This window comes from Rhinoraja longicauda, chromosome 29 (assembly GCF_053455715.1).
Source record: "Rhinoraja longicauda isolate Sanriku21f chromosome 29, sRhiLon1.1, whole genome shotgun sequence".
Lineage (NCBI taxonomy): Eukaryota > Metazoa > Chordata > Chondrichthyes > Rajiformes > Arhynchobatidae > Rhinoraja > Rhinoraja longicauda.
This window is the reverse complement of record NC_135981.1, coordinates 30,502,742-30,517,587: the sequence shown is the minus strand read 5'-3', so window position 1 is coordinate 30,517,587 and position 14,846 is coordinate 30,502,742. Positions and strand designations below refer to the sequence as shown.

At 46.9% G+C, this 14,846-nt stretch overlaps 1 protein-coding gene across 8 annotated transcripts in view; it reads left to right on the top strand.

Moving 5' to 3' along the window:
* Positions 1 to 14,846, top strand: part of LOC144607793 (formin-like protein 1) — a 324,601-nt gene that overhangs the window by 282,949 nt on the left and 26,806 nt on the right. For all 8 annotated transcript variants that reach the window (XR_013549141.1, XM_078424874.1, XM_078424872.1 and 5 more), the window contains 3 exons: positions 3,560 to 3,640; positions 4,373 to 4,502; positions 12,814 to 12,977. Coding sequence is in view for 7 of the 8 variants with exons in the window: in XM_078424874.1 (XP_078281000.1) it covers positions 3,560 to 3,640; positions 4,373 to 4,502; positions 12,814 to 12,977 (375 nt within the window). In the remaining variant the exon portion in view is untranslated. The remainder of the gene's footprint in view (positions 1 to 3,559; positions 3,641 to 4,372; positions 4,503 to 12,813; positions 12,978 to 14,846) is intronic.

The window sequence follows — 14,846 nt, the reverse complement described above, 5'->3', positions numbered from 1 at the left end:
CCATCCCCCACCCACCATCTCCCCAATCCCACACCCCCACCATCTTCCCATCCCCCACCCCTACCATCTCCCCAATCCCCCACACTAACCATCTCCCCATCCCACACCCCCACCATCTCCCCATCCCCCACCCCACCATCTCCCCAATCCCACACCCCCACCATCTCCCCATCCCCCAACCCACCATCTCCCCAATCCCACACCCCACCATCTCCCCATCCCCCACCCCCACCATCTTCCCATCCCCCACCCCTACCATCTCCCCAAACCCCCCACACTAACCATCTCCCCATCCAACACCCCCACCATCTCCCCAATCCCACACCCCCACCATCTCCCCAATCCCACACCCCCACCATCTTCCCATCCCCCACCCCCACCATCTCCCAATCCCCCACCCGCCATCTCCCCAATCCCACACCCACATCCCCACCATCTCCCCAATCCCACCCCCCCCACCATCTCCCCATCCCCCACCTGCCATCTCCCCAATCCCACACCCACATCCCCACCATCTCCCCAATCCCCCACCATCTACACAATCCCACACCATCTCCCCAATCCCCCACCCCACCATCTCCCCATCCCCCACCCCACCATCTCCCCAATCCCACACCCCTACCATCTCCGCATACCCTACCAACTCCCCCGACCCCCACCATCTCCTCAATCCCCCACCATCTCTCCAATCCCACACTCCCATCATCTCCCCGATCCCCCACCATCTCCCCACACCCTACCATCTCCCCAATCCCCCACCATCTCCCCATCTCCCACCCCCACCTTCTCCCCAATCCCACACACCCACCATTTCCCCAATCCCCCACCATTTCCCCAATCCCCCACCATCTCCCCAATCCCCCACCATCTCCCCAATCCCCCACCATCTCCCCAAACCCACACCCCCACCATCTCCCCAATCCCCCACCATCTCCCCAATCCCCCACCATCTCCCCAATCCCCCACCATATCCCCAATCCCACACCCCCACCATCTCCGCAATCCCCCACCATCTCCCCAATCCCCACCATCTCCCCAATCCCCCACCATCTCCCCAATCCCCCACCCCCACCATCTCCCCAATCCCACACCCCCACCATCTCCCCAATCCCACCCCCCCACAATCTACGCATACCCTACCATTGCCCCCGACCCCCACCATCTCCCCAATCCCCCACCATCTCCCCAATCCCACACCCCCACCGTCTCCCCAATCCCACACCCCCACCATCTCCCCAATCCCACACCCCCACCATCTCCCCAATCCCCCACCATCTTCCTAATCCCATACCCCCACCATCTCCCCAATCCCCCACCATCTCCCAAATCCTACACCCCCACCATCTCCCAAAGCCTACACCCCCACCATCTCCTCAATCCCACACCCTTGCCCCCACCCCCACCATCTCCCCAATCCCATCTGTCCATTGCCCCTCCTTCCTTCTTCCGCCGCCATTGCTGGACGCCAGTGCACCTCCTGTCGTCCTTGTGTCTTGGTCACAAAAGAACTTTGATGTGTTGAAATGACCAAAAAAGCAGTCACGTGCATCTGGGCCATTCTAGCACTTCGTCACAGGAACACAGCAATTTCAATTTAGACTTCAGACTTTAGAGATATAGCGTGGAAACAGGCCCTTCTGCCCATCGAGTCTGCACTGAACAGCGATCACCCCTGTACACTAACTTACATGTACTAGGGACAATTTTCCAACATACTCAAGCCAATTAACCTATAAACTTGTATGTCTTTGGAGTGTGGGAGGAAACTGGAGCTCCCGGAGAAAACCCACACTATCACAGAGAGAACATACAAACTGCATACAGACTGCATCCATAGTCAGGATTCAACCCGGGTCTCTGGAGCTGAAAGGCAGCAACTCCACCACTGTAAGGCAGCAACTCTGGCACTGTAAGGCAGCAACTCTGGCACTGTAAGGCAGCAACTCTGGCACTGTAAGGCAGCAACTCTGGCGCTGTAAGGCAGCAACTCTGGTGCTGTGAGGGAGCAACTCCACCACTGGCCTATTCTGCCACCCCAATGTTTTGGCATTTGTAAGTGCAAGTCCTTCCAACATAGAGCCCGCAGATAGGACAGAGCGTGTGGGAGACCTTCGGGAAAGATGTGTCCACCATCTGCGGTGTGAGAGGTCAATACACCACAATATCTAAATGGTTGAGTTAAAGCCCTGGTCTAACGACATGTTGCCCTTGGTTGACCTGTGTTTTTACTTAAATGTATTGGCGCTTGGCCAAATTTCCAACTTGTGAACAGTTCTAGTTAGAAACATTTCTCAAGAACAGAACCCTGTCATGACCTGGGGAAGACCTGTATTTATTGTTGTTATAGAGTACCTCATCATTCTTCAGTGTACTCACCAGCAGACAAAGTGGGAATCAGTAGCCTTGACTTCACTGGAATCAAGTTTCAGATATAGTCAATGTACAAACATTACAACGTTGTATATTTAGCAGGAGCAAGAGAGAATAATTTTTCCACAAGGTTCCTTTGAAGCATGGCAATAATTGACAGTGCCCGCAGCAGAACAGCAGTAGACATAAGCAGTAGAGCCATGGCTTGGTCAATGCCCCAACTGGTGGCACAGATACATTAGTGGGTCAGGACAGCATCCAGCGCTTTACATTCTACACACACTCAATAATTGGCACGGTGGTGCAGTGGTAGAGATGCTGTCTTGAGGCGCCAGAGACGTGGGTTCAATCCTGACTACGTGTACTGTCTGTATGGAGATTGTACATTCTCCATGTGATGCATGGGTTTTCTCCAGGTGCTCCGGTTTCCTCCTTTCCAAAGATGTATAGGTTTGTAGATGAATTGGCTTGCGTAAATTGTCCCTAGTGTTTATGATAGAGCTTGTGTACAGGGTGATCGCTCGTCAGTGTGGACTCAGTGGGCCGAAGGGCCTGTTTCCACACTGTATCTCTAAACTAAACTATAAACTAAAATTTAAGCTGAGCAGTGAATACTCTGGGTTTTGCCACCCTGTGCAGTCTTGTCGAGTATAGAGCAGTAAGATTTATGGCAGATTGGGTTACATCCACAAAGGCACAGGAATTATTCAAGCTCTAGTTGGATGAGAGAATGAATGTACTTTGAATTCCAGACATTAGACACATTGTCAGTGAGGTTCTAGACTTGACACTCATTGGCCTGTCCTTGTAACCTACCTCCAGAGCCACAACCTCCACTCAGTGCCACATCATTTTGTGGTGATTTACCCAATTCCGGATGAATTGCCAGCATTACACCGTTGCAAACTAGTTGCTATGCCAAAATGAGATGCTTTGCTTTAAATTTACCCTATACAAATGTTTTATTTTCTCCTATTTTTTTCAATTAATTTCAATTAATAGTCTGGATTCCTATCAGAGTGGCAATGTGAAAGCATTTAACATTAAATCAAATCTGCCTTTGTCTGCATTAAAGTTTAAGTTGTTGCTAAATTTGTGATATTGATGCCAGATAAAATAGCTAATCTGTGATGAATGATTTGTTAAAAATAATTGCTGCCAAGTGTTTTCAATCTTTTCTTGCCTTCAGATCATTTTGGCATTTGGAAACTACATGAATAGCAGTAAGAAAGGAGCTGCTTACGGCTTCCGACTGCAGAGCCTTGACTTAGTAAGTGTTTGAGAAAAGTCACTGCCAGTGAAACATTGAACTAGTTTAATAATGAGCCCAGTATAATTTGGGACCCAAAAACGATCTTTTGCATGGTCTCATCAGTGGACAGTGATGATTTATAATTGATTTAATGTTTGTTGGGCTTAAACAACAGTACACGGTGCCTGGGTGTGACTCGATCAAACCTAGGGCAGGGGCATGCCATTCCTGTGATCTGGTGTTAGACCAACAGGCACGGTGGCATAGCGGTAGAGTTGCTGCCTTACAGTGCCAGAGAACCGGCTTCAAACCTGACTACGGGTCTGTACAGAGTTTGTACGTTCGTCCCATGACCTGTGTGGGTTTTCTACGGATGCTCCGGTTTCCTCCCACACTCCAAAGACGTATAGGTTTGTTGGTTAATTGGCTTGGTATAATTGTACATTGTCCTTATTGTGTGGGAATCGCTGGTCGGTGTGGACTCAAGGGCCCGTTTCTGCGCTGTATCGTTAAACTAAACTAAACTAAAGGTTGTGCTGAGTTGGTTTGGTGGTGTCCCTTCCAAAAGGCCAATGTCCTGGAGATGGGTGGTATTGCTTAAATATGTTTCAGATTGTACAGAGTATTACATAATAATACAAATTTATGGTGTTAGGATTGCTCTATGCACATTCTGTGATCCTGTGGCTGTGTGTAATAAATGAGCCAACACTTCCGTGATAATATTAATCGCTCTATATTCATCTATAGCTCCTTGAAACCAAATCAACCGACAGGAAACAGACTCTAATGAACTACATTGTGGATATCATCCAGAAAAATTATCCTGAACTCAATACCTTTCACACAGAGCTGCTATTTGTGGACAAAGCTGCTGCAGGTATGAAAGCTGAGTCTGAACTGAGAAGAATATTAATTGTGTTTGCTGCTTTATGACAGGGGGACAGGTTTTTGGTAGGGGGAGCAGTAATGAGGTTGCATCAGTGGGGAGCATTGATTAGCTTACATCGGGTAATTGGAGGGGGGCACTAATTAGGTTACACCCACGGGAAAGCAGTGATTAGTTGACACCAGGGGGCAGTGACTGTACTGACTCTGGGGAATAGTGTTTAGGGTATGTTAGCACAAAATAAATGTGAAATTTAAAAATAAACTGCAGATGGAGTCATACAGCATGGAAACAGGCCCTGGGGCCCAATGTTCTTGCCAACCAAGATGCCTCATCTAAACACTGGCCAACATGTCCCATCCACACTGGTCCTACCTGCCCATGTTTGGCCCATATTCTTCTAAACCTTTCCTATCCATGCTCCTGTCCAAATGGTTTTAGATGTTGTTTTTGTCCCTACCTTAATAAAGGCAGGCAGAGCGATAGTGACAGGAGATTCATTGGTTAAAGGGGCAGACAGGAGATTCTGTGGCAGCAATCGAGACTCCAGGATGGTGTGGTGCCTCCCTGGTGCCAGGGTCCAGGGTGTCTCGGAGTGGCTGCATGACATTCTCAAGGGGGAGAGAGAGCAGCCAGAGGCATTGAATTTGTTGGCACAAATGACATGGGTAGGACAAGGGATGTAGTCTTGCAGTGAACACAGGAAGTTAGGAAAAAGATTAAAAAGCACTCAGAGAGGACGTGACCTCTGATCAACATGGGTGGAGCTCAAAAATAAGAAAGGTTCAATCACTCTAATGGGATTGTACTATAGTCCCCCAATAGCAAGTGGAGGTAGAGGAATGTTGACAGATTACTGAAAGATGACAAGTAACAGGGTTGGCATATTGTGCGATGATAACTTTCCCAATATTGACTGGGACTTGCTCAGTGCAAATGGGATAGAATTTGTCAGGTACCCAAGAGGGTTTCCTGAAAAAGTAAATAGAAAATCCATCCCCGAGACATACTGACCTTGCAGTGGGAAACGAGTTTGACCAGGTAACTTGTCTTTTTACCGAAAGAGTATTTTGGGAATAATGGTCACAACTCCATTAGTTGTAAGATAGTTATGAACAAGAAGATTTGGGGGGAAAGTAGTAAATTGGGGTAAAACATTTACAGCATTATGGGCAGAGGCTATGGTAGTAAACTGTTGTTGAGCAAGTCCACATTTGAGATGACAGTCACTTAAAGGCCAGCTGATCAGGGACAGCATGTTCCAGCAAGGAGGAGGGATAAAGATGGCAAAGTAAGGAAACGTGGATAACCAGAGAGGTTGTAAATTTGGTCAAAAAGAAAAATGAGGTGCATATAAGGTTTAGAAAGATAAAATTAAACTGGGACATTGATCAAACAAGCAAGAACCCAAGCAGGTGATTAGAAGGGCCAGAAGGAGCCATAATATACTATTGGCATACTATATACTATTGGCATACTATATACTATTGGCAAGTATATATGATATACTATTGGCAAGTTGGATTCAAGAAAATCCCAAGACTTTTAATATCTACATTAAGAACCAGAGCAGCAATCAGCAGCAGCAGCAGCAGCAGCAGCAGCAGCAAGCTGTGTTGCTTGGGAAGTAGTGTGTGGGGATAGTGTGGGGATAGTAAGGAGTAAGACCTGTGTGATCTCCCGGACAAGTTTCGATCGCCTAGCTTGGGGTCGGAGAGGAATTTCCCGGATTTTTTTTTCCCAAATTGGCCTGGGTTTTTTATCCGGTTTTTCGCCTCTCCCAGGAGATCACTCAGTTCTTTTGGGTGGGCGGTTGGAGCGGTTGGAGCAGCGGCCGGGCGGTAGGTTTAGTAACCGAGTGCGGGGCTTTGTTTGGGGAGTATGAGTGCCAGGGCAGTTTATTGTTCTGGGTGTCGGATGTGGGGAATCTGGGAGTCTGATAGTCTTCCAGACATCCACATCTGCGCCAGGTGTGACGAGATGGGGCTCCTAAGGGACCGTATTAGGAACCTGGAGCGGCAGATTGATGACCTCCGTCTGATCAGGGAGAGTGAGGAGGTTATAGATAGGAGTTACAGAGAGGTGGTCACTCCTACACCACGGGAGGTAGACAAGTGGGTCACTGTTAGGGGGGGCAAGGAACAGAGGCAGGGACTAGGGAGTACCCCGGTGGCTGTACCCCTTGGAAATAAGTACTCCTGTTTAAGTACTGTTGGGGGGGACAGCCTACCTGGGGGCAACGACGGTGCCCGGGCCTCTGGCAAGGAGTCCGGCCCTGTTGCTCAGAAGGGTAGGGAAAGGAAGAGGAGAGCAGTAGTAATAGGGGACTCTATAGTGAGGGGGTCAGATAGGCGTTTCTGTGGACGCAGTCGGGAGACCCGGATGGTGGTTTGCCTCCCTGGTGCCGGTGTCCGGGATGTGTCTGAGCGTGTCCAGGATATCCTGAAAGGGGAGGGAGAGGAGCCAGAGGTCGTGGTACATATAGGTACCAACAATATAAGTAGGATAAGGGAAGAGGTCCTGAAAGGAGAATTTAGGGGGCTAGGAAGAGAGTTAAAAAAAAAAGGACTTCCAAAGCAATAATCTCAGGCTTACTGCCTGTGCCACGCGATAGTGAGAATAGGAATGGAGTGAGGTGGAGGATAAATACGTGGCTGAGGAACTGGTGCAGGGAGCAGGGTTTCAAGTTTCTGGATCATTGGGACCTCTTCTGGGGGAAGTATGACCTGTACAAAAAGGACGGGTTGCATCTGAACCTGAGGGGAACCAATATCCTGGCGGGGAGATTTGCTAAGGTAATTGCGGAGACTTTAAACTAGTACGGTTGGGGGGAGGGACTCAAACACAGATAGCTAACAGGCAGTGTGTGAGGCAGGAGGCAGAAAAGGGAAACACTCAGACCCAATATGTAGGAGAGAAAGAAGGGAAAAGAAATAAACTGAGAATAAGAAATGATGGGTCCCTTAAATGTGTATATTTTAATGCTAGGAGCATTGTAAGAAAGGTGGATGAGCTTAGAGCCTGGATTGACATCTGGAAGTATGATGTTGTGGCGATCAGTGAAACATGGATGCAGGAGGGTTGCGATTGGCAATTAAATATTCCAGGATTTAATTGTTTCAGATGTGATAGAATCGGTCGGAGGGGCAAGAGGTGGGGGTGTTGCATTGCTTGTCAGGGAGGATATCACAGCAGTGCTTTGGCAGGACAGACTAGAAGGCTCGATTAGGGAGGCTGTTTGGGTGGAACTCAGAAATGAGAAAGGTTTAGCAACACTTATAGGGGTGTATTATAGACCGCCAAATAGGGAACGAGAATTGGAAGAGCAAATATGTAAGGAGATAGCAGATATTAGTAGTAAGCACAGAGTAGTGATTGTGGGTGATTTCAATTTTCCGTATATAGACTGGGAATCACATTCTGTTAAAGGGCTGGATGGTTTGGAGTTTGTAAAATGTGTGCAGGATAGTTTTTTGCAGCAATACGTAGAGGTGCCTACCAGAGAAGGGGCAGTGTTGGACCTCCTGTTAGGAAATGAGATGGGTCAGGTGACGGAGGTATGTGTTGAGGAGCACTTTGGGTCGAGTGATCACAATGCCATTAGTTTCAATATCATTATGGAGAAGGTCAAATCTGGACCAAGGGTTGAGATTTTGGATTGGAGAAAGGCTAATTTTGAGGAGATGAGAAAGGATTTAAAAGGAGTGAAATGGAAATTTTTGTTTTATGAAAAGGATATAATAGAGAAATGGAGGATATTTAAAGGTGAAATTTTGAGAGTACAGAGTCTTTATGTCCCTGTTCGGTGGAAAGGAAAGAATAATAATTTGAAAGAGCCGTGGTTTTCCAGGGAAATTGGACACTTGGTTCGGAAAAAGAGGGAGATATACAATAAATATAAGCGGCAGGGAGTAAATGAGGTTCTTGAGGAATATAAAGAATGTAAAAGGAATCTTAAGAAGGAAATTAGAAAAGCGAAAAAAAGATATGACGCTGCTTTGGCAAGTAATGTAAAAGTAAACCCCAAGGGGTTCTACAGATATGTCAATAGCAAAAGGATAGTGAGGGATAAAATTGGTCCATTAGAGTGTCAGAGTGGACAGCTATGTGCTGAACCGGAAGAAATGGGGGAGATATTAAACAATTTATTTTCTTCGGTATTTACCGAGGAGAAGGATATTGAATTATGTGAGGTAAGCGAAACAAGTAGAGTAGTGATGGAAATTAGGAGGATTAAAGAAGAGGAGGTACAGACACTTTTGAAAAATATAAAAGTGGATAAGTCTCCAGGTCCTGATAGGATATTCCCTAGGACATTGAGGGAAGTTAGTGCAGAAATAGCAGGGGCTATGACGGAAATATTTCAAACGTCATTAGAAACGGGGATGGTGCCGGAAGATTGGCGCATTGCGCATGTTGTGCCTTTGTTTAAAAAAGGTTCTAAAAATAAACCTAGCAATTATAGACCTATTAGTTTGACGTCTGTGGTGGGAAAATTAATGGAAAAGATACTTAGGGACAATATATATAATTATTTGGATAAACAAGGCCTGATTAGAAACAGTCAACATGGATTTGTGCCTGGAAGGTCATGTTTGACTAATCTTCTTGAATTTTTTGAAGAGGTTACCAGGGAAATTGATAAGGGCAAGGCTGTGGATGTTGTCTATATGGACTTCAGTAAGGCATTTGACAAGGTTCCACATGGAAGGTTGATTAAAAAGGTTAAATCGTTGGGTATTAATAGTGAGGTTGCAAGATGGATTCAACAATGGCTGAATGGGAGATACCAGAGGGTAATGGTTGACAATTGTATGTCAGGTTGGAGGCCAGTGTCTAGTGGAGTACCCCAAGGATCTGTGTTGGGTCCACTGTTGTTTGTCATTTACATTAATGATCTGGATGATGGTGTGGCAAATTGGATTAGTAAATATGCAGATGATACTAAGATAGGTGGTGTAGTTAATAATGAAGTAGAGTTTCAAAGTCTACAGAGAGACTTGGGCCTTTTGGAAGGGTGGGCTGAAAGATGGCAGATGGAGTTTAATGCTGATAAGTGTGAGGTGCTGCATTTTGGTAGGACAAATCAAAATAGGACGTACAGGGTAAATGGTAGGGAATTGAGGAATGCAGTGGAACAGAGGGATCTGGGAATAACTGTGCATTGTTCCCTGAAGGTGGAATCTCATGTGGATAGGGTGGTGAAGAAGGCGTTTGGTATGCTTGCCTTTATAAATCAGAGCATCGAGTATAGAAGTTGGGATGTAATGTTAAAATTGTACAGGGCATTGGTGAGGCCGAATCTGGAGTATGGTGTGCAGTTCTGGTCGCCAAATTATAGGAAGGATGTCGACAAAGTGGAGGGGGTACAGAGGAGATTTACTAGAATGTTGCCTGGGTTTCAGCACTTAGGCTACAGAGAGGTTGAACAGGTTGGGTCTTTATTCTTTGGAGCGTAGAAGGTTGAGGGGGGACTTGATAGAGGTTTTTAAAATTTTGAGAGGGACGGACAGAGTTGACGTGGGTAGGCTTTTCCCTTTGAGAGTGGGGAAGATTCCAACAAGGGGACATAGCTTCAGAATTGAGGGACAAAGGTTTAGGGGTAACATGAGGGGTAACTTCTTTACTCAGAGGGTGGTGGCTGTATGGAATGGGCTTCCGGTGGAAGTGGTGGAGGCTGGCTCGATTTTATTATTTAAGAGTAAATTGGATATGTATATGGATAGGAGGGGATTAGAGGGTTATGGTCTGAGTGTAGGTAGATGAGACTAGGTCAGGGAGAATGGTCGGCGTGGACTGGTAGGGCCGGACAGGCCTGTTTCCATGCTGTCGTTGTTATATGTTATATGTTATATGTTATATGTAACTAGGCCAACTCAGGGAAGGGACCAACTCATATGTAGGACCAACTCAGGGAAGGGAATTTATGCTTGGAATCTGTGGGTGTAGGTGAGGTACCAAACGGGTACTCTGCATCTGTTTTCACCAAAGATATCGAGGACAGTGAGATCAGTGTGTGGAGTACCAATATGCAAGGGCAGTTTGAGATTAAGAGTGAGGTGGTGTTGGAGTTCTTGAAGGCCATTAAGGTGGATAAATCCCCAGGGCTTGGTGGATTCTCTCCCAGGTTATTGAGAGAAGATTGCAGAGACCTTGACAATGTATCTTCAGGCAAGGGGCATAGGTGAGGCCCTGGAGGACTGGAGAGTAGCAAATGCTGCTCCCTTGTTTAACAAGGGAAGTGGAGAGAATTTGGTGAATTATAGGCCAATGAGCCTCATATCAGAGTTTGGAGAGCATATTGCTATTGGAGAGAATTCTTCTGGATATGATTTACTTGCATTTGGACGAAAATGGATTAATTAGGGACCGTCATCATGTTCCTAACTGAGTAATCCCTTGATTTTAAAATTCTAATCCTTCATGACCTCCCTACACCCTATGACTGTAAACTCCCCAGTCGTACATCCCAACAGCACTGCACAATCCCATTGCTCAACACAATCTGCTTCCCGTATGATTATTGCTTGGGAGTCACACCTTCAACAGGCATGGCCCTAACCTCTGGAATTGCCTCAATGACCCTCCCTGCATTTCCATCCCTATTTACTCCTTTGTTCCCCTGCTCTGCCATTCCATTCCTGTGGTTCATTGTTATGTTCTGAGTTGTGGGCACAAGGAACTACAGATGCTGGTTTTCAAAAAATAACACAAAATGCCGGAGCAACTCAGCATGTCAGGCAGCGTCTCTGGCGAACAGAGATAGCTAACGTTTTCGGGTCCGGACTCTTCTTCAGACTGATTGTAGTCGGGCAAGAAAGCCGGAAGAGAGGTGGGAACAGGACAAAGTCAAGGTTACCTAAAATGGGAGAATTCAATGCTACCCAAGCAGAATATGAGGTGCTATTCCTCCAGTTTGTATATGGTCTCATTATGGCAATGGAAGAGGCCCAGGACAGAAAGGTCAGTGTGGGAATGGAAAGTTGAAGTAAAATGGTGAGCATGTTTAGAAAGGAATTGCAGATATCACAAAATGCTGGAGTAACTCAGAGGGTCAGGCAGTATCTCTGGAGAGAAAGAATGGGTGATGTTTCGAGTTAAGACCCTTCTTCAGACTCAGATTCTTCTGTCTGAAGAAGGGTCTCGACCCGAAACGTCACCCATTATTTCTCTCCAGAGATGCTGCCTGACCTGCTGAGTTACTCCAGCACTTTGTGATACCTTAGATTTGTACCAGCATCTGCAGTTATTTTCCTACACAAGGAATTGCAGATGCTGGTTTCAACCGAAGATAGACACAAAAAGCTGGAGTAACAGCGGGACAGACAGCATCTCTGGAGAAAAGGAATGGGTGATGTTTTGGGTCGAGACCCTTCTTTAGACTAGTTAGGGAAAAGGGAAATGAAAGGTATAGATGGTGATGTGGAGAGATAAAGAACAATGAATGAAAAGAATGCAAAACAGTAATGATGATACAGGGAACAGGCCATTGTTAGCTGTTTATTGAGTGAAAATGAGAAGCTGGTGGGACTTGGGTGGGGGAGGGATAGAGAGAGAGAGGGAATGCCGGGGCTACCTGAAGTTAGAAAAATCAATATTCATATCACTGGCTGCGAGCTGCCCAAGCAAAATATGAGATTCTGTTCCTCTAATTTGCATTTAGCCTCACTCTGACAATGGAGGGGACCTAGAACAGAAAGGTCAGTGAGGGAATGGGTAGGAGAGTTAAAGTGTCCAGCAACTGGGAGATCAGGTAGGTTCAGGCAGACTGAGCGAAAGTGTTCAGTGAAATGATCACCCAGTCTATGTTTGGTCTCGCCGATGTATAAGAGTCCACATCTTGAACAACAGATACAGTAGATGAGGTTGGAGAAGGTGCAAGTGAACCTCTGCCTAACCTAAAAGGACTGTCGGGGTCCCTGGACAGAGTCGAGGGAGGAGGTATAGCGACAGGTGTTGCATCTTCTGCGGTTGCTGGGGAAGGTACCTGGGGAGGGGGTGGTTTGGGTGGGAAGGGATGTGTTAACCAGGGAGTTGCGGAGGGAACGGTCTCTGCGGAAGGCAGAAAGGGGTGGAGATGGGAAGATGTGACTAGTGTTGGGAGCAACTGGGAGATCCAGCAGCATCCAGTGCACTGACCGCAAGTGTTGGGTGAAACAGTCACCGCGTTGAAGAATCAATGCACTTTGTCCTTGTTTCCAAGCCCCCTGGGCTTGTACCAAGTGCTGTTACAGGAATATTAAATGATTAAAACATGCACAATTTGTGAGAGCAGTGTTCTCATGTGATGTGTCTGTGGCAGTGTCATTGGAGAGTGCTGTACAGGATGTACACTCGCTACAGCAGGGCATGGAACTCACCCGTAAGACCTTCATGGTCCAGGACACCAGCACAATCCTGAAGGACTTCCTCAGCAGCAATTCCGAGAAAGTGGACAACTTGCTGAAGGACAGCAAAACTGCACAGGTGCGTGTCAAGCAGCTCCCTCAGCAGAGGCCTTCAAACGCTCAACCATGACTCATCTTCACCCGGCCAGTCCCAGGTTCAATCACTGGCATGGTCAGGGTTCATTAACCATGGATAACGAACCAGGGGATTGCCAGATGCCTTTAACCTCATTGAAAGGGTGTGATGGTCAGATGTGGAGGTCGTGTGTAGAGGTCATGTGTGGAGGTCAGGCTGAAAACAAAGAAACATAGAAAAATAGTTGCAGGAGTAGGCCATTTGGCCCTTCGAGCCAGCACTGTCATTCATTGTGATCATGACTGATCATCCACAATCAGTAACTTGTGCCTGCCTTCTCCCCATATCCCTTGATTCCACTAGCCCCTAGAGCTCTATCTAACTCTCTTTTAAATTCATCCAGTGAATTGGCCTCCTCTGCCTTCTAGGGCAGAAAATTCCATGAATTTACAACTCTCTGGGTGAAAAAGTTTCTTCTCACCTCAGTTTTAAATGGCCTCCCCTTTATTCTTCGACTGTGTCCCCTGGTTCTGGACTCCCCCAACACTGGGAACATTTTTACCTGCATCTAGCTTGTCTAGTTCTTTTTTTGCCAATTTTAACTCCTGCTGCAACTTACACTGTATATCCAGGCTACTGTTTGGGGGTCTGTAGATAACGCCCATTAGTGTCTTCTTACCTTTACAATTCCTCAATGTCACCCATCGCAAGAGACTGAATTCCATCCCTCACTAACAGAGCTACCCCACCTCCTCTGCCCACCTGCCTGTCCTTTCTATAGGACGTATAACCCTGAATATTCAATTCCCAGTCCTGATCCTTCTGCAGCCACGTCTCCGTAATCCCCACAATGTCATATTTACCAATCTCTAACTGAGCCTCAAGCCCATCCACCTTACTTCTTATACTTCGTGCATTCATATATAATACTTTTAATCCATTACTCATCTCACCTTTCACATCGATTCCTATTACACTTGGCCATACTCTCCTATCCCCTCATGAGCTTTCTGTCCCGTTAATTCTGGGGTCTTTCTTAACTTTTCCTACACTCACTTTTCCTTTAACTCCATCCTTGTCTATCTCATTTGACCCCCCCCCCCCCGCCTGCCAGAATGCTGGTCCCCTGCCTGTTGAGGTGCAACCCGTCCCTTTTGTACAATCCACCCTTACCACAAAACAGATCCCAGTGGTCTCAGAATCTAAATCCCTGTCCCCTGCACCAGCTCCTCAGCCACACATTCAGATCCCCAATCTCCCTGTTGCTGCTCTCACCAGCACGAGGAACTGGAAGCAACCCGGAGATAACTACCCTGGAGGTCCTGCTTTTCAGCCTTCTTCCAAGCTCTCTAGTGTCATGCTGCAGAATATCTTTCCTCTTCTTCCCAACGTCGTTTGTGCCGACATGCACGACCACTTCCCGCTGCTCACCTTCACACTTGAGGATGCTCTCCATGATGTCCTAGATCCTGGCACAAGGGAGGCAACACTTCATCCTTAAATCCCGCTTGTTGCCGCAGAAACCCCTGTCCGTACCTCTCACAATGATCATGGTTGATCATCTAAAATCAGTACCCCGTTCCTGCTTTTTCCCATATCCCTTGATTCCTTTAGTCCTCAGAGCTAAATCTAACTCTCTCTTGAAAACATCCAGTGAATTGGCCTGCACTGCCTTCTATGGCAGAGAATTCCACAGATTCACACCTCTGGGTGAAAAAGTATCTCCTCATCTCAGTCCGAAATGGCCTATCCCTTATTCTTAAACTGTGACCCCTGGTTCTGGACTCCCCCAACATGGGGAACATTTTTCCTGCATCTAGCCTGTCTAATCCCGTAAGAATTTTATACGTTTCAATAAGATCCCCTCTCATC